The 26776-nt window shown below is 43.0% G+C and overlaps 1 protein-coding gene across 2 annotated transcripts in view; it reads right to left on the reverse strand.

The window, feature by feature from the left end:
* The window catches only part of LOC148011534 (uncharacterized), a 33238-nt gene extending 8673 nt beyond the window's left edge, over nucleotides 1-24565 (reverse strand). Inside the window, exons 1-2 of one of the 2 annotated variants that reach the window (XM_087669842.1) lie at nucleotides 24376-24555; nucleotides 24008-24172 (exon numbers count right to left, since the gene is read on the reverse strand). In XM_087669842.1, the coding sequence (XP_087525968.1) occupies nucleotides 24008-24172; nucleotides 24376-24441 (231 nt within the window). In that variant the 5' untranslated portion in view covers nucleotides 24442-24555. Of the gene's footprint in view, nucleotides 1-24007; nucleotides 24173-24375 lie in introns of both variants that reach the window. The other variant, XM_087669843.1, reaches the window with a different exon arrangement.
* Between the last annotated feature and the right edge of the window lie 2211 nt (nucleotides 24566-26776).

Here is a 26776-nt window from a genome sequence, read left to right on the forward strand (position 1 = left end):
TTTTGCTGGAGGAGGTATTTCTTACGTGTCCGAGGTGCAAAAATACACGATCTTATCTACTACTAAGGCAAAGTATGTTATAGCCACTGAGGATTGCAAGGAGGCCCTACGATCAAGCCATCTAGTTGTAGAACTTGGTATTACCATTACTCCTACACTACATTCGGATTCTATGAGTGCTATTCAGTTGGCCAAGAATCCAAACTTCCATGCGAAGACAAAGCACATTGAGGTGCACTATCACTTTATCACGGAGGTGGTAGAGGACAAGTTTGTTGAGCTTCAACTAACGAGAATCTTGCAGATATTCTCACTAAAAGTCTCTCAACAGAACGTTTTAAATACCTTAGGAAGATGATGGGCATAGGATGAGACGGCAACTATTCCTCATATTGTTGTATTTCATGTACATTTGTACTTTGTCACTGTTTTCTTGTTCTCTCCTCGCTAGAGACACATTCATCTTTCAATTGAAGGTTGTTGGGGGTAAAGGTACCTATGCCTATTCCACCCTCTATTTACTTCACACACTATAACCACTCACCTGTACACTTCAGGTGATGGGCGCCTATCATTGTCACTTTATTCTTTATTCTTTCAATGACTATTGAATAAGGGAAGGCCAGTCACACATTGTTACTATTGGAGTTCCAACATACTCTCTCTCTCTCTCTCTCTCTCTCCATAGCACTTGTTTTGCTCTTGCTTCCACTTGTGTGCTTCCACTCAAGCTGTTACAGAGCTAGTGGCTTCTCTCTCAAAGTGTCTTTATCTCTCTCTTCTCTCTCTATTCTTTGTCACGATCATTCGCTTCTGCATTGCTCCACTCTGACATGGTATCAGAGCATTGAAGGACTGACCAGGAGTGGACCTATCTAAAGAGGAGTTTTCAGCACGACACAAGGCTGTCTTTTCAGCATTCAAGTGTGAGCAGGTGGGTTGAGCATCAGAACAAGGCTGAGGCGAGCATGGGCGTGTGAGAAAAGAGAAGATTTGCTGAAGCTGTTGCTGTTTTTCTGCTGTTACAGAAGGAAGAAGGCTGCATTTTTTGCCTTCAAGTGCAGATTTTACATTTTCATCGCCTCCAGCGGCTGAAGAAGTTTGGGACGCAGAGACAAGGGCCCTAGCAAGCTGCATTTTCACAATCAGAGGAAGTTTCTTTTGCATTTGTGCAAGCATTGCAAGTGAAAATGTCTACAAAGACTAACGTGAGGTTCCAGGTGATCATGGACCGGAAGGTGCCTGTCTTATCGGCTCTTCAAAGCTCGATGGTGACAATTACCACATCTCGCGTGTGATGATGTTGGCCATATTGGAGTCTTACGATTTGGCGGAGCTTGTGATGGAGGAGATCAACCGGCCCTCGGTGAGAGATAAGTCCAAACTCTCTTCCAATGCTCGTGCAGAGTTGACCAAGCCCCAATCTCATTGGGACAAGCTGAATGCCAGGATTCGTTCTTTTCTTTTTTTATCTTATACAACAGTCATGATAGCCCACATACAGAACTTGACAGTGGCTCGCGAGATATGGCTGGATCTTGACCATATGTACAACCGGATGACCCTTATGAAGAGGGTTTCTTTGGAGGTGCACCTGTGGACCCTGTCCGTGAATAAGTCTTCTTTGCTTCGAGAACACATCAACAAACTTCGGCAACTTCAGATGCAGGTTCAAAATGCGAGGAAGCCCATTTAATCCAAAGACATGGCAATCACTTTATTGTCCCAATTGCCGCCACGATTCGGTACCTTTTATTCCGCTCTTATTGCTTCAGGGCGGGAGTCGACTCTTCATTAGGAAGAGTTAGTTCCTATGGTCTTGGACCAAGAGAAACAGTTGAAGGGACGGAATGCTTCCAAATCAGAGGCATTGACTGGTCAAGCCTCTTAGAAGAAGGGAAAGGACCAAAAGAAGGAGGACAACAAATCCAAGAAGAACAAAGAGAAAGAATCGACATGTCATATTTGTGGTAGGACCGACCATTGGAAGAAGGACTGCCTCGACAAGGACAAGAAGGACATGAAGGATTCTGGAGTGGTGGATGCACCCTCATCAGCTGCTTTTCTACACTTAGCAATCATTGAGGACTCTTCACCGAAGACTTCTGATGTTGTGATGACAGCTCCCCACGCTCGAGAGTGGATCGTGGACAGTGGTGTCTCACGGCACATGACTCCTTCGACAATTAGTGTTGCCCACTTGTGACCCTCACGTAGGCAGATTCTCATAGGAGACAGCTCTTCTGTGTCTATTGCTGCACAGGGTGAGATGCAACTGATTTGAGATAGACATGGTGGTACCCACACTTCCGAGGTGTTGCATGTATCAAGTTTAGGATATCATTTGCTTTCGGTACATAAGATTTGTTCTCTTGGTCTCTTGGTGGAGTTTAACAGTGATGTCATTCGAGTTCTTCATCATGGATTAAGAAAGGTTCTCTCTTCACAGTATGAGGAGAATGGCATATACAAATTGAAGTTTTCTTTTGCTCTTACCTCTCTTCTTCTTACCTCTCAGATACAATATGAGCTATGGCATGCTCGATTTGGCCACCTGACTATGAATATCTTCAAAAGGCGTCGAGAGGATCGCTTGTTCAAGGTTTGCTAGACATAGTGGTGAGCCAGCAGCCATGTGTCTCCTGCATTCATGAAAAGCAGCATAGGGATGTGATTCCCAACAAAGCTTCGATGCGGTCTACTTCACCTATGGAGCTTGTATCTACGGATCTTTGTGGCCCGATGAGGAATGAGTCCTTGAAGGGAAGCTCGTACTTCATGTTGATCGTAGATGACTATAACAAGATGACATGGATCTATTTCTTGGCACTAAAGTCAGAGGCTTTCTCCCACTTCAAGGATTGGCTTGTCTTCGAGAAGAACCGATCGGGCCGAAGATTGAAGACCTTGCGATCAGACAAGGGTGGTGAATTTGTTTCTCATGAGTTTGCTCATTTTTGTGCAGATAGAGGCATTCACCAGGAGTTTGCTAATACCAACACTCCTCAAGAAAATGGCATTTTGGAACGGAAGAACAGAAGTGTGATCGAAATGGCACGCACCATGATGGAGCACCAACAAACACCTCAATTTCTTGGGGCCAAGGCAGTGGCTACGGCAATCCACGTCCTAAATTGATCCCCCACTTCGGCCGTTGACAGGATGACACCTTTTGAGGCTTACTCTTGGACTAAGCCTGATGTCTCTTATTTCACGATCTTTGGGTGTGACGCCTATGTGCACATCTCGAAAACGCAGCGTAACAAATTTGAAGCAGCTTCCCAACGACAGGTATTTGTTGGCTACAGTTCCCAGTCCCAAGATTATCGCTTATATGATCCCGTGAAGTGGGATATCTACACAAGCGGAGATGTACGGTTCGTGGAAGTTCCGACCACAAAGGGGGGTGAGAAGCACCCTGTACTTAGAGATCCAAGGGAGAGTTGGACCCCTGAGACAGATCCTTTGGAGCCAGAGCCTCTTGATGGAGATTCTTCTTCAGATTCCAAGTCTCCTCTTCCACCGACCACCCCAGTGGAGATCCCGCTAATGAATGTATCCAAGTCTTCAGTAGATGGAGAGCGCCGAGGAGAGATCCGAGGAGAGATCCCGCCTCCTCCTCGTTGGGCCCGTGACACACTCCGAGATTTAGGGATCGAGGGGATCCCTGAGGAGTGGGAACCGCAACATGGACCGCGGAAGTCACGGAGGCACCAGGCCCATTCTACGGAGCTTGTTTGCTCTAACTACTATTTGATGTCCCGTGTTATGCACGATAGAGAGCCTACATCAGTAAAGGAGGCTTTACAATCTGATCATTGGCGGAAGGCGACGGAAGCCGAGTTGGAGGCTATTGAGCAGAATGGCACTTGGTTCATTGTCTCTCATCCCTCTCATAAGAAGGTGATTGGTGTCAAATGGGGTCTTCAAGACCAAATACCATAGTGATGGCTCTTTGGACAAGCACAAGGCTCGCCTTGTTGCTTAAGGTTTTGCACAGTGCCCAGGTGTTAACTTCCATGATACTTTTTTCCCCACAACTCGCAGGCGACTATTCGTACTGTCCTTGCCTTGGCTGGGCGATGGCCTGTTTTTCAGTTGGAAGTGAAGTTGGCCTTCTTGAATGGTGATTTGGAGGAGGATGTCTATATAGAGCAACCTACTGGCTTCGGTTCCTCAAATGGGAAGGTTTACAGGTTGAAGAAGGCCTTGTATGGCCTGAAGTAGGCTCTACATGCTTGGAACAAGAAGATTGATTCGTTTCTCCAAGCCAAGTTGGGATATCGGCGCTCTAGGGCTGATCCGCAGCTTTATGTGCACACTTTCGAGCGAGGTCATGTGTTGTGTGTTTTGTATGTTGATGACTTGATTGTTACAGGTGATCATACCCTGAAGGTCGAAGAGACAAAGGCAGCCCTACATCAACAGTTCGAGATGACAAATTTAGGACTTCTCCATTTCTTTTTGGGCCATGAGATTTATCAATCTCAAAGGGGGATTTTCATCTCTTAGCAGAGATATGTACAGGAGCTCTTGGTGACTTTTGAGATGGAGAATTGTCAGTCCGTTTCTACTCCTATGGATCTGAACTGGAAGGCCACTTCACACGCAAATTCTCCTTTGGCGGATGCTACCCGCTACCGTCAGCAAATTGGATCATTGATTTGGCTCCTCAACACACAAGTTGATCTATGTTTTGTTGTAGGTCTCTTGGTTGGGTTCATGAGTGCCCCTCAACAGGCGCATTGGCAAGCTGCTCAGAGGATACTTCAGTTTCTGAGGGGAACCTCTGACCTCAGTATTTTCTATCCAGTAGGTACAGGTGCTTCTAATCTTGTTCTTGCCGGTTGGAGTGATTCAGATTGGGCTGGTGATGTGGATCAAAGGCAGTCTACTACAAGTTATTGTTTTACCTTGGGTGCTAGTGCTATCTCTTGGAGTAGCAAGAAGCAGCCCACAGTAGCCCTATCTTCGACTGAGGTAGAGTATCGGCTGCATCTTCTACCACATGTGAGACTGTGGCTTCGGTGGTTGTTGGAGCTTGGCTGCCCCCAAACTCGTTCTACTATCTTGTGGTGCAACAATGAGAGTTGCATTGCCTTGGCATAGAATCCCATATTCCATGCCCACATGAAGCACATAGAAATCTAGTATCACTTCATCAAGGAGAAGCTTCAAGATCCGACCATTGACGTGGAGTATTGTAAGACTGAAGACAATCATGCAGATTTGTTTGCGAAGGCACTTCCCAAAACTTTACTTCATCGACATTCCAGATCCCTTCGTCTGCTGCCTTGTCCAGGACCTCAAAGGAGGTGTTGAGAGTCATATCCTACCACGTCAGCAGTACCACGTGGCAGTCGGGCTGCTCTCCTTGCATTTGACAACTCCGACACCTTGGGATCTACATTTTGTTGCGCAAGTCACTCCCCAGCATCAAAGGACTGCAGTTCACTCCCTCGACAATTGGTGATCATCTTCCACATCTCTGATTGGCATCGGAGGACTGCCATCCGCTCCCTCGACAACTGTCTTTCACCTTCTAGTGATTACTTTGATAGCCCACTACCCGAAGGACTATGTTTCGCTCCCTTCACTATGCAAGTTCCCCAGAGGTGCTGCCACCTAATTCAAATAGGACAATGCAATTATCTTTTGAGCTCCGGCTCTACAATATTAGCTTTTCTTCTCATAGCATGATTTAGTGCAGTATCACCGTGTTCTTGCGTTTGTGAGTTTCTCTTCTCTCTTAGTGTTTGCCGTACACACTGTGTTACTCCCTGCAAACCCTTCTCTCTCTCTGCACTGTATCTTATTTTGACACGGTATAAGAGCATACCTATTATTTTGACAAGCTCTACCTTTCATCATTTGAAAAAAAGTGCAAATCTTTTTGGATATAGATTGGGGCAAAGTATCCCATATGTGAAATAGATGCATTGAAAAGGACTTAATGCATGCAATAGCATTGCAAGTGTCTAATTCCAAACATATTATCCATTTCATTTTATTTTCTAAAGTTTAAAATGCATATTGAAATGATATTTGTTCATCATTGTCTAAAGACAATGGTTGAACAGATACATTAAGAGCCTTATAGAAAGTAGTGGGTGGCTCGTTAGGGCCACTTTCAAATAAGGAATGAGGAGCCTACATCTTTGTTGTGTACATAGTTGCTAAGGGTTTTGTGAAACGGGTTTCACATGTTTCATATGAGTTTCCTAAAACATTAGAAACGAGATTCATTCAAGATGGAAGAAAATTATCATGAGACTTTATGCATATAGAGTATGACAGATATGATGTAATTTATCATAATTTATACTTCTATACAATACAAATGGAGATTTAACATAGCATCAACATATACATGCATCATGGTCATTTGTCCATGACAATATTAGCTTTAATTATAGAAGAAGCCATCAATATATGCATGCATTATAGACAACAACTCGTTCTTGCAAAACAATGTCAATGTCCATCTCTGTGTGTCAAATGAATCCATGACAAATGTTGATTAGGAAAGTTCAAATACTTGTTTAGGGTAGGGCTTTTTAAAAAGTTAAAATAGGTGTTTCATAGGTTTCTAAAACAACTCGGTATGAAACGAATTTCTTGGCAACTGTGGTTGTGTCATTCGTCATCCAAAAGGATGGCAACCATCTGGTCACACTTCATCTCTTAAGCCACTTTAAGAGTTGACACAGGTTCACTGAATTTCACTTTTCTCAACAAGCTATTGAGAAGGACAACCTTCTTGTCATCATTATCCAAACAACTATTCAATGTGGTTAATTGTTGGAAGAAAGAAGACTCAAATGATCAAGATATTGCTTAAGAGTCTCCAAAGGATTATAGGAGATATTGAATAATTGCATCTTCAAAAATAACTTCGAATTACTAACATCTCCCCCAAATGTAGTTTGAAGTCCACCCCATACCCCTAATGCTTTTAGTAATAAGACTTGTTTTAACAATTGAGTTTCACAACTTGGTCAAAGCTAATGCAACAAGTGCTTAGAGTCTCAAGGTCTTTGGGCCCTAGTAGTTAGTCTAGAGGCTATGTTGGCTAGCCCACCTTGATCATATCCATTAATGAAAGTTGTGCAATGCTACAACAAATGGCAAGCTTATCCAACGATTACTTCCTGAGTTTCATACATAGTTATAGCACTTTCCCCTATGAACAAATGCTCTAAACACAAAAAAACACAAAACCAATCGTATGACAAAGCACAAACTAATAAACACAAAACACAGTTAGGGTTAGGATTAACTCAAAGACAACGAACATAATGCATGATAAAGTGAAGGATTAATAAATATACAATGCTCATGCAACAAACACACAATGCAGTGATGTTGGACCTCGAACTCCTATGTCTCAAGGACCAAGGTAGAGGTAGCTAGAGAGTATGTCCTACTCCAAACAAATCCCGAAATGCAACAAGGCATTCGTGTGTCAAACAAAAAACGCAACCAGAGAGGCTAAATCTGATACAGAGACATACAATGAGGAGAGGGGAAAAACTAAAAAAGCATGTACTTGAGAAGAGAGAAAAACTCGGTGACATGAAAACAGTAGATGACTGTGTAGGAAGTGTAGGGGACAATTGGAAAGAGAGAAACTCAGTAAATGCAGATTTTGGATGATGGCGATAGTGACTAATGGTGACATCTCCAAAGGATGATTTCAGTAGCAAACGCATGGTGCAAATTGTAAGAGATAGCTCTAGGGTACCAAGCGATAGCTCCTAGATGCAGGCAACAGCTCCAAGATGCGGGAAATAACTCACAAGTGGAGATGAAGGGTGGAATCAGAGCCAGATGATAGTAGACAACAATGGAAAGCTCTAACCGTGACCCTTCTCCATCTGGCTCCACCTTCACCTGCGTATTTTAGTGTGGAGATCTACATTTACAGGTTCATTTAAATGATGCATTTAAATGGTTAAATATATATGCTAACAAAGATACCATATACTTCAGCAGATGTTGCACTTAAATGGTTAGCAGATATAGCATACATCAAAGTGCCAACAGCTGAAGCATATGGTATCTTGGCCATTTCAACCTTCTCATCATCAGATGTAAGGTTGTCCTCTGCACTAAGTTTCACATATGAAGGCAATGGAACCCCAACTGTTTTCCCTCCCTCCATATTGAAACACTGCAAAACTTTGAAGATATACTCTTGCTGAGATAGATAGAGTAAGCCTTTCGATCTATCTCGGAGTATTCGCATGCCAAGAATGTGATTTGCATCACCAAGATACTTCATGTCAAAGCTGCCATGAAGACTTTGCTTCAATGAATCCAAGGCATGAGTATCCCTGCCAGCAACTAGCATGTCATCAACATACAAAACCAAGATAATCAGGCTGCCATTTGCTGCCTTCTTGGTGTATAAGCAGTGATCCACTTGACTTCTATCAAAGCCTTGGGATTGCATGAATGTATCAAACTTATGATACCATTCTCTTGGTGCTTGTTTCGGCCCATACAAACTCCTTTTGAGTTTACATACCATTTTTTCTTTCCCTTGTTCAACAAACCCTTCAAGCTGCTGCATATAGATGTCTTCATGCAGATCACCATGTAAAAACAGTCTTGATATCCATCTGTATGAGCTCCATATCCTCAACTGCAACCAAGCCCAAAATGGTTCTCAATTTAGTCATCTTGACTACACGAGAGAAAATCTCATCAAAGTCAATTCCATGCTCATGCTTGTACCCCTTTGCAACCAATCTTGCTTTGTACTTTGGTGAGAAACCAAAAGTGACCTTCATCTTGTAAACCCATTTGCATGGAAGGGTTTTCTACCCTTTAGGCAACTGCACCAAGTCCTAAGTGCCATTTTTTTCCAAGAGATTCCATCTCTGACAACATGGCTTTATACCATTTCTTGCTGTCCTGTCTGTCCATTGCTTCCTTGAAGCAAGACGGTTCGCCACAGTCTATCAACATGACATAATCAGCCACTTTATTTGCACCAAGAACAAATCTGTCAAGTTGTCTAGTAGCCCTAGACGATCTCCTAACCCAACGGTCATTGTTTGCTGGTTGTTCCTCCAAATTTCCATTTTCCACATGCTGTCCTGGCATTTCAGCCTGCATATCAACATTAACAGCTTGCTGTCCTGCCTATTCGTGCACATGTAGTGGCTCATTTTCATGGGCAATAGCTGGCTGATCATTTCCAACATCATTTCCTGCATTTGCAGGTTCATTTACAACAAGTATTTGCTGCTGTACAGTGAGCACATTTTACTATCCAAAAGGTATTTCTTCCCGGAATACAACCCTACGAACCTCCTCAATCTTTTTTGGGCTGTTTGTGCATGCAATCTTCCCGGAAGATAACGTAATTACTGCGTACTACTTTCCTTTTCTCAGGATCCCATAATCTATGCCCCATTTCACCGTCGTCACCATATCCTAGGAAAACGCATTTACACGAGTTTGGCTCAAGTTTGCTGCGTTTTTCTTTACGAATGTGCACAAAAGCCTTGCAACCAAATACTTTCAAATGAGCATATGAAGGTGGCTTGCCCGACCACGCTTCTTGGGAAACTCCCTCCCCCCCCCCCCCACCAAGTCCTATTTGGTGACCGATTAATTAAGTTAACGACTGTCATAATAGCCTCTGCCCAAAAACCATGGGGTAATGCAACATGAGACAGCCTCGTACGGACCTTATCCTATATCGTCCGATTCATACGCCTTGCAACTCCATTTTGGGGCGGATTATGAGGGGCAATGAGCTCTCTCTTTATCCCTTTGCTGTCACAAAATGCCTGAAAGGCCTTGGACACATATTCCCCACCATTATCAGAGCGAAGACACTAAAGTGTCTTATCTGTCTGATTTTTAGCCAATGCCAAGAATTTTTTAAACTTGTTAAGCACTTCATCCTTGCTACGAATAGGGTAAACCCATACTTTCTGTGTAGCATCATCGACAAAGGTGACAAAATATTTCTTTTCCCCTAAAGATAATCCTGGCATTTGACATACATCCGAATGTACTAACTCTAGAGGAGAAGATTTCAAAGAAAGAGACTTTTTGTGAGACACCTATGCATGTTTGCCATAAATACAATGATCGCAATGCTCAAAATCAGCATAACGAAGACAAGGCAAGTAACCCAAACGAGAAAGCACTTTCATTCCTATTTGACTCATGTCAACCATGCCACAAAGAAACGCTTAGCTGCTCGGTCACGGCAACAACATGGTCACGCACACTAGATACATGAAGTGGATACAAAGTATCACTCTTACAACCTCTGGCAATAACCTTAGATCCCTTATAGATCTTCCATTTTCCATCACCAAAGGTGACATGAAAACCATCATCATTTAGTTGCCCTGTGCTAATCAAGCTCTTCTTAAGCTGAGGTACATGCCGTACATGCTGAAGTGTAAAGACAGAGCCATGTTGAAACTATAACTGCACACTACCAATACCTGAAATGTCACATGCATAGTTGTCCCCAAGATGGACAACACCATGTCGACCCCCTATATAGGCGGAAAACCACTAACGATGAGGGGTGACATGAAAGGAAGCACCTGAATCGAGAATCCAAGTATGCATGTCATCAATCCGTATCTGCAAGTAAAGCATGTGTACCAAAATGTGAAGAGACAGAGTATATCAATCCCACTATCACTCTCATGAGTGACTACATTCACCTCTTCAATTTTTACACTGCTCTTCTTAGGCTAACTGTCCTTCTCTTTCTTACTATCATCTATCTTCTTGCCTTTTCCTTTCTCTTTTTTCCATTTGTAGCAATCACATTTAAAGTGACCCTTCTTGCCACAATGATGACATTCAACAGCTTTGCCACGTGATTAATTGCGTTCCTTGCTATCATATTTGCCCTTTTGTTGTGATCTGCCCCTAGTATGCAAAGCACTGAAAGACTTACTAGATGCATTGTTCTGCCGATTCATCTCTTCCATAAGTAAAGCATATCAAAAGATGACGTACCAACGAGACAATAGGGTTTGCGGGGAGGAACATGGAGTGAACTCGGCAAACATGGAGAAGAGAAGAGAAGAGAGAAGAAACCTTGATGAATGGAATGAGGAAGTTCTAAATCACGGAATGAATGTGATATAAGGGAACAAGGGTGCCATAGCACAAGATGATGAAAACAGCCATGAACCACAAACCAAAATGTCCTCCTGAAGGGGTGTGAGGATAGTGGAGAGGCTGGAAAGAAGAGGTGACAAACTGAATGAATCAACCGTAAGAAATGAATGAGAGAGTGGCCTATAAATAAGCACAGTCAATCTATGATGGCGCCTCTTTTTGGGACTGCAAACCCTAAATACAAAACACAGAAACGCAAAAACGCAAACTGCGAGTGAAGGATTTCTCAACACCCCCGTCTCAGGCCCAAAAAGAGGAGCAAGAGAAGAGTGAGATGGAGATACAATGCTACATGCTGAAGAATGCTCATGCAGTAGGTGTCACTTGGACAGTGTCCCTCGTGGGAAAATTGTTCACTTGCCCAAGCGCCCTAGTATAAAGATGATGAAAACATGATATGCATAGGAGGAATGTCGAACTTTGTGTGGTGTCGAGAACCATTAGGATATGCCCGTACTCGATCTCGGAAGGTGGCTCCATGCTGACCAAGTGAGAGGATTCCTCAGATCCAAGAGTTCCACCGGAAAGGGAACCAGCAGTAAAGAACAGTAGACGAAGTGAACTAGAAAACCTGAAACTCAACCTCGGGAGAGAAGCCACTAGCTCCGTGCATCCGTGCTAGAAGGAATACCAAGACCTTGTCACCAAGTTGCGGCTCAACCTCCGAGGTCCGATCTAGGTGGTACCTGAAGATCCTGGGTATCAGTAGAAGAGATGACTGGTCGAAGACAACCACCCCAAGAAAGTAGAGGATGGGTGAACATGTGGAGTAGGTTTCCCCTCTGAGGTAGGAGGTGCAGGGGCCCCCGCTGAAGTCGATCCAAAAACTCATGGATCGCGGACTCCGAAATATCTCATGATGAAGAAAGTGCCACCGGTCGTGCCGAAGAAGGTATCTGGGGTGCCGAAGAGCTCCCAAAGATAGCCTCTCGAACTTGAGTAGTTGAGGGTGGAGAAGGGTAGGGCTCAAAATGAGCAAGAGGTGGGCAACAGTCGTTGTCTCTCAATGGAGCAGACTGGGTAGCCAAAGAAGAGAAAGGAGTCGAGCAATCACTGTCTCTCGAAGGAGCAGACTAACGAGGAGACGGTATCAAACAATTGTTGTCTCCCGATGAAGCGGACTGACGAGGAGACGATATCAAACAATCATTGTCTCTCAATGAAGCGGATTGCAGAACCGCAAGCCGTGGTAGCCACTGTACCCGAAAATAGGTGGGAGAAGACTGCCATTGGCATTGCAACGATCTCCAGAAGGTCATAGCGCCAATCGATCCTCCATGTACTCGAAAGAACTTAGTGCGCATCGGATGTGCCTTATTGCCTTGAGCATAGTACTCTGATTACCGATGCGGAACGATCTCTATGGCCCAAAAAGAAGAGGTGGCACAAGGAGTGCCTGGTAGAAGACACGTACTCTGGAGGGGTGGGGAGCAAAGGTCGATGTCGACAAGCATCGATGGTGTGGCCGGTGATGCCACAGTAAGAGCACCCAGTAGTTTAGTCATCTGTTGGTAAAGAAGCCATGAATACCAGTGTGCCTTGCTAAAGAAGGAAGAGGTCAGCCACCATAAACCATGAACTGCAATGTCCACCTCAAGGGGTGTGAGGGCAATGTGAAGCACGAACCGCAATGTCTGCCTCAAGGGGTGGGAGGTTAGTGGAAGGGCTGGAAGTGAGCTACCAGTGGGAGAATGTGACCAGCAATAAGAGATTGCAACCAGTAGAAAAACGCAGGTGAGGAGAGAGAAATACTAAAAACGCATGCAAGACAACCTGCAGGAGAGAGAAAGACTAAAACTGCAGGCAACAGGAGAGAGAAATACTAAAAACGCAAGCAGGACAGCCTGCAGGAGAGAGAAAGGCTAAAAACGTAGGCAGCAAGTGAGAGAGACTAAAAACGCAGGCAGGACAGTCTCAAGAGAGAGAAAGACTAAAAACGCAAGAAAAAACAGCAGCAACAATCAATATGCTGAAATCAGCTCCGAACAGTGTGTGATAAGCTAGAAACAGGAGCCAGACTGTTGTAGACAGCAATGGCCAGCTTGGACCGCAATGTCCTCCGTGTTTGGGGTGTGGGTAACAAACTAAAATACCTGAAATCTGCAAAAACGAGATTGTTTTCTGAATGGAGAGTGATCAGCAACAATCGTTCTGCTGTAAACAGCTGCAAACTGCAGGTGGAAGGCTGGAAACAGGTGCTACACTATAGATGACAGCAAGGGACAGCTAAGATTACAATGCTCTCCGCGAAAGGGGTGTGGGCAGCAAGTTGAAAACACCTAAAATTGCAAAAACGAGATTTTGATGCAGTGGAAGAAGAAGAGAAGTGGATGCCGAATCCGCCACCGGTCTTTGCCTTCATTGGAGTGGAGGATCTTTGCCGTTGTTTGAGCAAATCCAGCTCTGATACCATGTCAAAAGATGACGTAGCAGCGAGACAATAGGGTTGACGGAGAGGAACATGGAGTGAACTCAGCAAACATGGAGAAGAGAAGAGAAGAGAGAAGAAACTCTGATGAATGGAATGAGAAAGTTCTGAATCATGGAGTGAATGTGATACAAGGAAACAAGGGTATCGTCGCACAAGAAAGATGATGAAGACAGCCATGAACCACGAACCACAATGTCCTCCTGAAGGGGTGTGAGGGTAGTGGAGAGGCTAGAGAGAAGAGATGACAGACTAAATGAATCAACCGTAAGGAATGAATGAGAGAGTGGCCTATAAATAGGCACGGTCAGTCTAGGATAGCACCCCTTTTTGGGGCTGCAAACCCTAAACGTAAAACGCAAAAACGCAAACTCCAAGTGAAGGGTGAAGGGTTTCTCAACAGAGCACTCTCTACATCAACATACAAAAGAATTACATTAGAATTGCTCATAGCAGTCCTGAATGTATCCCAACTCTCTGGTAGAGTGCAAAGCAAGAAAGTAGCCTTAAATTCCTCATCAATCATGAACTTCAAGGCAACCAGTTGGCTGAAAATGGAGTTAAACTCACTCAAGTGAGTAGACATTGCTGTACCCTCTTTCATACACAAATCCATAAGCTTTTTCAGCCAGTACACTTTGCTTACAGCACTCTTTTGTGCATACAGTTCTTCCAATCTAGTCCATATAGCATATGCAGAATCCAAAGCTTCAATGTTGAACAGCAAGGCATCAGAAATCGATAGCTCTATGGTTGAGCATGCAAGCTCATTCAACTCATCCCAATCATCCTGTTCCATGTCCGCGGACTTTGCCCCTTTGGTTTTGATCAGCTTTGCTTGCTTCTTTTGCAACAGGATATTGTAGCACTGCTTTTGCCAAGCTGCAAAGTTATGTGCACCTTCAAGCTTCTTTATGTGCATCAGATTACTGCTGTCATTGCTGCCAGCCATGATTTCCAGCCCAAATGTGACCAAAAACAGCAAATGCAGGCCCAAAACTGTCACCCAATTGACCAAGGTACAAACAAGTACCAACCAGTAATAAATGACCACATAGAAGCACAGATTTCAGGTCTGTAAATAAATTTTCAGAAGCACCAAACCATGTGCTACAGCATTATCCAATTGATTACAGCTGTTCCAAGGGCATATGCATCACATTACAAGAGAATCCCCAAATTTTAGCTGCAATTTCTGTTGTACATGTACCCACGGGTATAAAATTTGACACGAACGGTCAAAAGCCCCAAAATTTTGTGCTCAAAGCATCAAACACACATCTGCATTTTCTCTATCATGCATAGAACAGGCCAATTTTGCCAAAATAAAGAAATTTCAGCAAAACCCCCAATTTTTACCAGTGTTGATGTCCAAATTGCGTGGAATTCAACCTACATGTACATAAAATGACCAAATGCTACACAGATTTTGCCCAAACTACAAAAGCCCCAAATTGCACGGGGTCCAATGTGCATCAATGTCGAGAAATTGGGTCAATTTCAGCCCAATTTGCGCATGAAAAGCCCTGAATGTCAGGGACAAAATGTCACAAATTCCTGCAATTTTTGAGACAGATTTGCTTGTCCTACATCAAATTCCCCAAATCTGGGAAAAGCCCCAAGTTTTCTAGACCATAGTTGCACAAATCTGGCCTTTTGTGCCTGGCGTGCAAAACCCCATCAAGGAAGGGGTAGAATCTCATTTTTCCTTTTTTTTTTTTTTTTAAAGAAAACAAAGAGAAACGTGAGGGGGGACCCGGGGGGGGGGGGGGGGGGGGGGGGGGGGGGGGGGCGCTGGTCAACACCCTGCTGTGACCAGTCCCGCCGACTGCTAGTCCTCGTTTGCAAGCTGCCCGCTGCCCATTGCACGCCTAGTGCCCCGCTGGTCCTGTCGCACACTCTCCTCGCTGGAGCCTGGCCCTGTCGCCTGTGACAAGATGCCGCCTGATTCAAGCTACAGCTCCCGTCAATTGCCTGTAACTGGCAACACGACTGCTTCTCTTGCACACAAGCCTACCTTCGACTTGTCTCGCCTACTTGCTCGCAAACTGGAACTGTCGCCTTGGTAGGCACCTCCTCACCCAACTCACGCTTGACGTTTCGAGAAGCATGCAGAACCTGATGGCTCTGATACTAGTTTGAAGTGACGGGTTAGGCATGGAAATCCAGACAGACAGTTGTTATGCGCAGTGAGAGACAAAGTGTGAGATAGAGCAAAGTAGAGAGAGCGCACGTTTTTAGGTACAATGACAAGAGAGTACCTTTAGGTTTTTAGATAGATATATATGTGTAAGTACAAGTGCTAAGCGTGTGTTCACACCCAAGCACATTTAAAGGCACAAGGCCTTTATTCCCAACACAGAGAGCTAAAGACCCTGTCATCAAAGAAGGCAAAGATAGGTTGCGGGTTTCCGTATCATCTACTAATTTCCCCCTTCATTTCCGTTGCATCACCAATAGACAAAGATATCCCTCTCTTTCTCTCCCACCCACTCACCCTTTTACATGTTGACACTAGAACTCCCACTGATGCTTGCCGCCATGGACCTTTATTCCCTCCCCCACGGGAGTATATATGTCTACCCCCAGGCACTCGCTATGCCACCTCTCCCTTCTAGGTCACAGAGTTTATTCTACACCGGCTTTCAATTTTTTATGCTCAAGGCAATAAGATGCACCCGATGCGCACTAAGCCCTTTCGAGCCACAGGAGGATTGACTGGTACCATGGCCTCCTCGCGACCGTCGCAATGTGCTACGGAGGCTGCTTCTACTTCTTCTAGGCTTTCAGGAATGCCACCTCAACAATATGCAGTTCTGCAGTCCGCTCCCAAGAGAGAGAGTGATTATTGGATACGATCCCCCTCGACAATCTGCTCCTTCACAAGACAATGGCTGTTCGACACCTTCCATTCCTTTGGCTCCACAATCCGCTCCACTAAGAAACTGTGATTGTTGCCCACCCTTGGCTCATCATCGTGAGCCTTTCTTTTACCCACCCTCGACTACTCAAGTTCAAGAGGCCACCTCTGGAAGTTCTTGGATATCTTCAATATCCTAGATACCTTCTTCGATATGACAAGTGACACTTTCTTAGTCATCAGATGATTTGGAGTTCGTGATCCATGAGCTTTTAGATTCCCTCTCTCTCTCTCTCGTAGAGAGGGCTTCAAAGGGGAATGTACTCTCTTTGCCCTTAAGAGGGCGCTTCTACTTGTTCGGCTTTAGAGGGGGCTTCTACTTGTTCGGCTTTAGAGGGGGCTCCTGCACCTCCAACCTCAAGAGGGGCACCTCCTCATCATGACGTTCGTCACCCACCCTTAACTCTTTTGGGATGGCTATCCTCGAGTAGTCATTTCTCCTCCTAATAACCATGATCTTCAAAGACCGCCTAGACCGGGGCCTTGAAGGTTCAGCCGAAACTTGGCAACGAGACCTTTGAATTCCTTCCAACATGGAGTTACGAAGCTAGTGGCTTCTCTCCCAAGGTAGAGTCAGGTTCTACAGTTCACCCCGTCTATTGTTCCTTACTACAAGTTCCCTTTCAGGTGGAAATCTTGGATCTCTAGGATCCTCTTCTTCTTCATCGTATCTCTCTTCACTCTTCTTTCTTCATCCATTTTTGGGCCTAAGAGGGGGTGTTAAGAAACCACTTCTTCAATTTACACAACTTTATTTAGGGTTTCACACTATCAACCCCAAAAAGGGTTGGTGTCCACATTTTGGCCACTTTTTCAATGGGCACTACACAGTGGTGCACCACCTTAGACAGCTTATGCCTATAAATAGGCAATCACTTCATTTATTCTTTACACTCCTACCACCACTCTTCAGTCATTCTTCACTCCTCTTCCTCTGTCATCAAACACCCTTCCCTTCTCTCACCAACCCCTTCCACTGCCCTCACACCCCTTCAAGAGGAAATTGTTGTTGGTGGCTCATGGCTACCTTCACCCTTGCTCCTTTGCTTCAGGCGCCCTGTTCTAGTATCATGCTTTGCGTTTGGAGAATCTTCCACCTAGCATCACCATCATCTACTTGGCGTCAGCACCCTTCTCCATCAAGCTCCACCTTCACTTGTGTTTTTCAGTGTGGAGATCTTCTCCGTACCTAGCATCATCATCTCGAAGTCAGCATCAGCATCCTAGCCTCTAGCGACAATCTCCATCACTGAGCGTCAGTGATTTCATCACTTGTCTATCATAGGGGCTATTGGGATTGTGTTTTTGCAGCCTAGCTCCTCCTCCATCACCTGGTGTCACTCACCTATCTCAGGGGCTGCTAGGACCTGCGTTTTTGCAGCCTGGCTCCTCCTCCATCGCCTGGTGTCACTCATCTATCACGAAGGCTGCTAGGACCTACGTTTTTGCAGCCCAACTCATCCTCCATTATCTACCGTCATCATTATCCACCTGGAGTCAACATCTGGGCTGCTCTCCCTACGTTTGACAGCTCCGACACACTGGGATTTGCATTTTGCTACCCAGGTCACTCCCGGTATCAAAGGACTATGGTTCGCTACCTCGACAGCTTGTGATCATCTTCCATATCTCCGATGGCATCAGATGACTGCAGCCCACTCCCTCAACAGATGTCTTTTATCTTCTAGTGATTACTTCAATGGCCCACTACCCGAAGGACTGCGTTTCACTCCCTTCATTGTGCAGATTTCCCACAGGTGTGTCACCTAATTCAGACGGGACATTGCAATTATCTTTTGAGCTTCGGCTCCACTATATCAGTTTTTCTTCTCATAGCATGATTCAATGCATCATCGCCATGTTCTTGTGTTTTTGAGTTTTTCTTCTCTCTCAGTGTTTACCATACAAACTTCGTGTTACTCCTCACAAACCCTATTGTCTCTTTGTACAGTCGCTTATTTTGATAGAGTATCAAAGCATACCTATTATTTTTTACAAGAGACTCTGAAATCATTGTTGCACAAAATAGAAACATTTTTGCGACGGCTTATTGAGAAACTATGTAACAATTAACTTAATCATCAAGGGATTAGGGACCCAAATGGTTGAGAACTCGACGAGTAAACGCCAATACTCAGCCAGCTTGACTTTCAAGTCATCCTTATCAATGATGGTGAAGTTGTGAAGCTTATGATTTAAGCCGATGCAACGAGTCCAATACCACATAATGGTCAAAAAGATGGGCCCAACGCTTAGAGGCAAGGTCAAAGTGTTGGAGCTATGGGTGAAATTCACAATGGCTATGGCATTTCTGCTTTTCCAAGAGCGACAAACCTCATATGGATACTAGTGGGGGTCAAGCTGAGGTTCTTGTCCAAGGACAAGTTTCCACAAACCTTGGAAATTCAATACATGCCTCGCCAAATTGAACCAAGTGGTACAATTCAACCTGTTAAAAACGAGTCTTATCTAAAAAAGCATGCTTAACGGATGAGGATGAATGGGAAGCTAGGGGGGATAGATGGGTGGTGTAGAATATGGCGGTGGATAAGGGGGATTTGGTAAAGAGAAAGGGGGTAGGCAAAAATAGGCTACGAGTGTCCAATGGGTGCTGATTGATGCAGAGGCACAAGAACATGAATGTTTCTATAAGATGTCGATAAGGGAGATGGAGGTACCAGGACATTTAAGCCTTGTCCAAATGTTAGGCGGGGAATAGAAGAATGACTACTCCCGGCCACTAGGTAAGGCCATGGAGGCAAACTGTGATATCAATTAGGGGACACTCGAATATGTTTGGGATGCACTCCCAAAGGGATACTTAGAAAGTGTGGGGGGTGGGGGGAAAGGGGGAGGTCTGGTGCTTGATTTCAGCCTTCATCTCCACTTGTGAGTTGTCATTTGTATCCTGGAGCTGTTGCCTACATCTAGTAGTTGTCACTTGGACCTTGGTACAACCATATCTTTGCTGCCCACACCTTGTTTGCAGAGGACATTGCGGTTAGAGCTTCTCATTGCTGTTTGCTGTCATTTGGTGCTTGATTTCAGCCTTCGTCTCCACTTGTGAGTTGTCATCTGTACCCTGGAGCTGTTGCCTACATCTAGGAGTTGTCACTTGGACCTTGGTACCTTGGAGTTGTCGCCTACAATCTACACCTTGTGTTTGTTGCTGGTGTCATCATCTGGAGTTGTCGCCATCAGTTAGACATTGTTACCATTATACAAAATGTGCGTTTGCTGAGTTTCTCTCTCCCCCAGCTATTGCCTACACTTCTTGCAGAGTCAACTAGTGTTTTCAATTGTCACTCAGTTTTTCTCTCCTTAAGTACATGTGTTTGCTTTTTCTCTCTCCTCATTGCCTGTCTGCATTAGATCCAGCCTCTCTAGCTGCATTTGTTGTCGTTCGACACATGGAGGTTGCCTTGCTATGTTTTGAGATCCGTTCAGAGTACGACATACTTTCCAATTCATTAGATCTGCCTTAGTCCCTGAGATAGGAGTTTGAGGTGCAGTATTCATTGCATAGTGTGTTTGTTGCATGAGGATTGTATACTCAATAGTCATTCGCTTGATTATTCATTGTGTTCACTGTCTTTGAGTTATCCTAATCCTAGCTGTGTTTTGTGTTTATTAGTTTATGCTTTGTCGTATGATTGGTTTTGTATTTTTTGCGTTTATAGCATTTCTTCATATGGTATCAAAGCTAGGTACTTGTTGAGATACTTAGGACTTTGATCGGAAAGCTCATTCATTAGAAGCAAGAACAACAGAAGGGTTAGATGACTTTGAACACAAGGGTGACTTCGAACACTTCCAAACCGCTTCAATCTCCATAATCAAACATGTCTAGAAACAATCAGTTGTGGGTCTCCTAGCTTGCCTCTGACAGATCTGGCATGGCCGGAGAGACTTCAGACTACCATGGAGTCCATTGACTATATGAGATTTCAAGTGTAGAGTACGATCTTGTCCTAATGCATAGGGCTCAACCACAGGTTGAAGGTAAGACCGAGTTTCCTCCTTTAGATTCAAAGCATAGAACTTATGACCATGTAGAAAAGACGGAATCTCCATAATGGATTGGCCCAGAAATTAGCGTGGACTATACACCACTTCCATCATTGGTCTTTACTCAAGTAACATGTCAGGTATTAGTAGATGTATTCATGTTGATTCCTATTTTTCTCAAGGGTCAGGAGATTCTCTTAATGAAGGGACTATCCACTATAATTTTTGATTTATAAGCAATGAAGAAGACAGATTTTTCTTTTTGAACTCAAAAGAAGGTATTCAATTGAAAGCAGAAGTTGTAAGCATTTCTTCACCTCCTTTTCCTTCAAATGATTTTGTTTATCATGGTCAAACTGAAGTAGATCTATCCACATCCTCATCACAATCATCTTTTTAAATTTATGCATTTAATGGACAAAAGGAATGTCAAAAGATGACATACCAGCAAGACAGTAGGGTTTGCGGGGAGGAACACGAAGTGAACTTAACAAACATGGAGAAGAGAAGAGAAGAGAGAAGAAACTCTGATGAATGGAATGATGAAGATCTGAATCATGGAGTGAATGTGATATAAGGGAACGAGGGTGCTATAGCACAAAGAAGACGATGAAGGCAACCACGAATCACGAACCACGAACTGCAATGTCCTCCTGAAGGGGTGTGATGGTAGTGGAGAGGTTGGAGAGAAGAGGTGATGGATTGAATGAATCAGTCATGAGGAATGAACGAGAGAGTGACCTATAAATAGGCATAGTCAGTCTAGGATGGTGCCCCTTTTTGGGGCTGCAAACCCTAAACGCAAAACGTAGAAATGACAGCAAACAGTAATGAGAAGCTCTGACCGCAATATCCTCTGCAAACAAGGTGTGGGTAGCAAAGATATGGCTCCTTAAACCTTCCAAAACGAGATTGAGAGTGGTGGACTGCATGCCTATCTATAGAAAGTTTAGGACACCCAAATTAGGGTTTTGCATATGGGACAACTAACTCTCTAGGATCGTGTTTCTTTTTTAAACAATAAGGTTTCTTTTGATCCCTATGTAGCAAGAGATCAAACCTGATACACCAAACTTAATCATAAGCTAGAAGAGTTCTCCAATAAGAAAGACAATAATCTAAAAGTCAAGATAGCCTAGTATAGGCAATTATTCACCGAGTTCGCTACCACTAGCTCACTGAAGTCAAATGATGATCAAATCACGCTATTCTTAAATTGTTACCCTCAAACTACTTCCACTTCATGCAACAAGTCATTTCATAACCCTAACTGCCAATGTTTTCTAAGTTTAAATGCCAACTCTTGTATTACACAAGGCTCATAACCAAGTCCATCAAGAGACCTTCCCCATATTGTCCACTTCAAAGGGGGCTCTTGTAATTTCTTCTTCAAAGGGAAAGTTTAGAGGTGGCAAGAGCTCTTATATAAGGGAAAGTAAATTAGGGTGAAACCCCTTCTTCAAATGGAACTAAAGAATATTAACCTATCTAACAGCAACCCCTTGTAAATGATACGTTTTACACTCATTGCTAGTGCTCAAGTTATATAGATGAAGAGTGTCGTAATAAGACCCAAGGTCTTCCACCTAGATCCAATCTATAGTAGACCCACAATTGCACCCTTGGGAAACACTCCCCTTAGGTAGCTGACAAGGGGTCCTCCAGCACTTACAGCTACTATTGTTCCTCTTGGTACCCAATCACCTCAACGGTGCAACACTAGACATGTGGCATACAGGCAACCCCCTCCACCCACACCTTTCAAGACACCAAAAGATCTAGGTGATCGGTTTGTCACACCAAGCACATTATATTTCACACCACAAGCTAAGCTAGCCACTTTTTAAGAGGGCTCTTAATACAGCCACAAGTAGATAAGTTTCTTCCCTTTGCCACACTTTTCCCTGGCAAAGGTTGGACTAAATCAGTTAAACAAAGAACGGCTGAATTTGATGAACTGGGAAAAAGAGTTGGCTGAATTTCGGTGTTAGCAACGTGTTTGCCAAAGGGGGATGAAAGCAATCTGATGACACCTACAAAGACGTCAATCATCATGGTAATCAACAATTCGCATCTTCTTTTTCTTCCATTCGAGTCGAGTTACAAGGAGCAACAAAAAGCAAGTCTACTCACAAGCTAGAGTTATGCAAGATTGAGGCAAGCTAGAGTGTTTATGGCTTAATCAAGGTGAAGACTATTCGAGGCACATCAGGATGAAGTCAAGACTATTTATGGCTTGATTGAGGTGAAGACTATTTGAGGCAAATCAAGATGGAGCAAAGAACTGTCCCAAAAAGGACAACTAGACAACCTCTTAGCTTCGTATAAATCTCTCGTTAGCTATTCTAATAAAGATTTGAGGATTTCTTCTGCATTTCTTGGGTTCTCTTACCTTATGTTGAGTTGTGCATCAGGATGATGAGTCTTACATAGCAACACATGAAGACATAATGTGAATTAAGTCATTTTCCAAGCCCATTATAAGAGTCTAAGAGTCAAGTCAAATGCCCTTTCCATCTTGTGGTTTGAAGAAACATCATCTAACACATGGTTGTATATAGCCTATGTGGGTATTAGATAGTTTATCTCTAAACAAATGAGAGAGACCTTATGACTTTGTCAATGAAACATAACAAGTTTAAGGCTTTGATGTCTTGGAAAATATGCTATTGTTCAAGCTAGATGAGTTGAAGGTATAATCAGCATCCAAACAATAAAGAAAAAGGGACTTTAATGAAGTCCTCTTGTGCAGGAGATAGTCTATATGTCCAAAGCAACAAGGAGAGAAGTAAGGAACTCATAAAGTCATGTGGATTGACCACAAGCCCTAATAAAGTTTCTAGAATTATTAGAGGCTATGTCCCTACCATGTTATTGAGTGCATGCACACTCTGCATTGGGATGACTTGGTGACCTTTTCAAAACCAAAAGAAACATGTTTTGTGTGAAAAAGTATTTCTTAAGAGCCATAGCTTGAGGACAATCAACAAGAATACCCAAAAACACCCTTGACTTGCATCGAGTCTTAAGGGCTGGCTTTTATTCCCCACTTGCACACACTTAACACATAAAAATGTGCCTAGGATTTTATTTTTTTAATTACCATTTTAGCAACTCCATCAGGCTATCAATGCCCTTAGGACTCCCTTCAAGGTTTAGATCCACACTTGAATATCAGTTTGACCCTATAACACTTCAGACAATCAGCTTTAATCTACTCACACATGCAGTCAATGCTTAATGAATCAGGCATGCAATTTGTTAATCACAAACGTGCCAATCCTAGGCTTTGACTTCACATAAATGTGTTTATGCATCACAGAAAATGCTACTCACATGGTCCATTCTTCAACTTCCTCCCTCCCTCCCTCTGCGTGTTTGTAGTAGAACTAAAGAAACAGAGCTGTCTTACACAAGAAAATAATAATACTACTGATTAAAGAAACCCAGAAGATGACATTAGGGAAGGGGAGAATTCAAACATGGACAATGCAAGGTTCGGGCTGAGGGCATCGGACGGGGCAATCATTCTCAGGCGGTTCCAATGGATGCTCAATCGGTGCAAACTCTTCTACAGGTTCAACACCGCGATCAGCAACAGGTAAAAATGGTGGCTCTCGGGCATTCGCATCTTCCCCTGGGGTCTCCTGCGTGGCAGCCAACCATCTCTCTCTCTCTCTCTCTCTCTCTCTCTCTCTCTCTCTCTCTGCGCGCGCGCGCGCCTGCCTTTTTCTTAAGTGAAACCAATGCTACCACGAGGAGCACTACCAAAACTGTATGAGAATAGCCATCTCACTCACACACACACACACACGGGGCCAGCTCTTGAGGTGGTTGAAAGGCTCTTTACCGGGGTGGTGAGAGAGAAGAGGCCAGCAGCTCTTGTTGCAGACAGGCGCGAGAAAATCCCCACCATAGCTCTCTGCGTACGTCTTCCCTTTTATGCACGTGTTGAATACAGGCTGCTACCTATATATGTTGATCCGGACCCATACACTTTGAGAAGACCCGAGACCAAATCCTCCCGCCACATGAAAATAGGGTCAAGAGTAAGGAAACATAATGTGCACAAACGCTATGATTTTTGCAAAAACGTCGAATTTTAAAAACAATTGGTAAAAGAAAAACAAAATAAGTTAAAATCATTACACGAAATAGAATCACCTTAGCATGCCAAATACCACTTTTACATATAAGAAGCATTTTGTACTGTCCGGAGTTTACTAGTATACCCAGAATATAGAAACTGTGGAAATGGATATAAACTACACCCCAATGAGGAATCATCCGATCGCACCGGCATAGTTTTCTATGCAAAAATCAAAACAAGACAACAATTAGCGCACAAAATTCGAATCACAATTTATGTGCGAAGACCCTCTAATCTGATAGTAAATGAAGAAGAAACTATTTGCACCATCTTACTAAAAAGATAGTAAAATACTTAGAAAATGTTTGCAAAAAGTTCAAACACATATACACAAGTAGTATCTAATAGTAGAGATATTAGTTCTCAAATTTAGTGATGTAAGTGCTTAAATTAGACTAATCTCCATTGACCTTGTAGCTTTGGCTCAATTAGGGATATATTATGCCGTGTATTTGACACAAGTAAAAAGCTCATAGTGGATAGACAGAGCAAGAGCCTAGTACGGGTGCAATCAACCCCTATTTGTTTCAAAAAATTTAATCAAAGTTGATAACCCACATGAAAGGATGTAGCAAGTTGACAAAGACACATTTACTTTTTGGTCACTAAACGTTCATTAGTTGTGTACGTGGATGATACCACTAATAGGTGGTTTTGTAAAATATAAAATTACTTGGTTGATAGGTCTACGTGGTTGAAGTATGCACACTACCATCAAAATGTTTTTGAATATTCTTGATTACTAATTTTTATGGCTAGGTTGTTTGTTTTCACAATCATATGTTATTTTATAAGAGCCAGTGCATAAAGATATTACTTTTTTCAATGAACTAGTTGTAATTTTAAATATGTGTTATGTAGGTTAGCCCTCTCTTTGCATGGGGGAAAGATTTTACCCAAGCTTGTGTCATTCTCCACTTTTCTTTTTTTACATTAAGTCTACTAGCTACACCTCCCACCACGATTCTACCTTATGAACTCACCCTAAACACAACACCTCATTGGTAGCCAACAATTTCAAAGAATTTTTTATGTGATACCTTTAAAATGAAAAGTTGCAATTACTTTAGACCTTCGATGCACCACTGAACTCCCCTTTCCTTGGTGCTTGACATTCATATGACAATGATTCTTGTTGTCGTCCTATGACCTCACATCAAAGAAACACATTTTTTCTTCATAACCTTTTGAAAGATATCAACTCTCTTTTATATAATAACACCTACTCTCTACTATCTTGAAATGGTCTTGTTTTTTCAAAGATTCTTGGTAAAAGGCTTGATTTGGATCCTTTACACAGCCAACACACAAAAGAGTGTGTGCATATATACAAGAATGTAAAATAATTTTAGATCGATTGAAAATTAAGAGCAAACTCCCACACACGAGTGTGTGGACATATACAGGAATGTAAAATAATTTTACATTGATTCATAAATTAAGAGCAAACTCTCAATTAAAGTGAAACTAGGTGCTTCGCGCCTAAATTCTCATGGTGCTTCACAGCAATGTTCTCTCGGTGATTTGCATTGAAGCTCACAGCACTTCTCTACAAATGTACCAACAAAAATATTTTTTCAATACGATTCTAGGGTGCATCTAAAATTAAACTAAGAATGTTGTTCAAATTCTTACTTGCATACGAACATGCATGCAATATCCCTACTTATAGCAATATTAAAGTACAAAAAAGGGATTAGTGCATAAAACGTATTTTTGTATCTCAACCATACAAAAAGATGAAGGAATAAAGTTACATACATTGTTTTACTAACATAAATTCATTATCACATATCAAGTAGAAAATATAACATCATCTTTCAAAATAGAGTTTCACCTTTTGAAAACTTCATTATTTAGAAAGAAATAGATAACATTGTTCGCATTGACTTATACATCCATTGTTCTAAATCATCCCACATTAATTATTGAAAAGAGAGCTTCATCTTTCTACTTGAATTATTGAAAGTTAATGTGGGTCTCACAACATGCAAGGGTGATACCCCACGTGGCTTGTCAGCATTGCTCACCACACTTTTTTTTTTAAATAGGAAAAATAGTTTATGCTAAATGTATTCTGGATTTTTAAAAAGTTCAAGAA

Source organism: Lygodium microphyllum, chromosome 28, assembly GCF_053477565.2.
Source record: "Lygodium microphyllum isolate KBCC chromosome 28, Lygodium_microphyllum_v1.1.10, whole genome shotgun sequence".
NCBI classification, from domain to species: domain Eukaryota; kingdom Viridiplantae; phylum Streptophyta; class Polypodiopsida; order Schizaeales; family Lygodiaceae; genus Lygodium; species Lygodium microphyllum.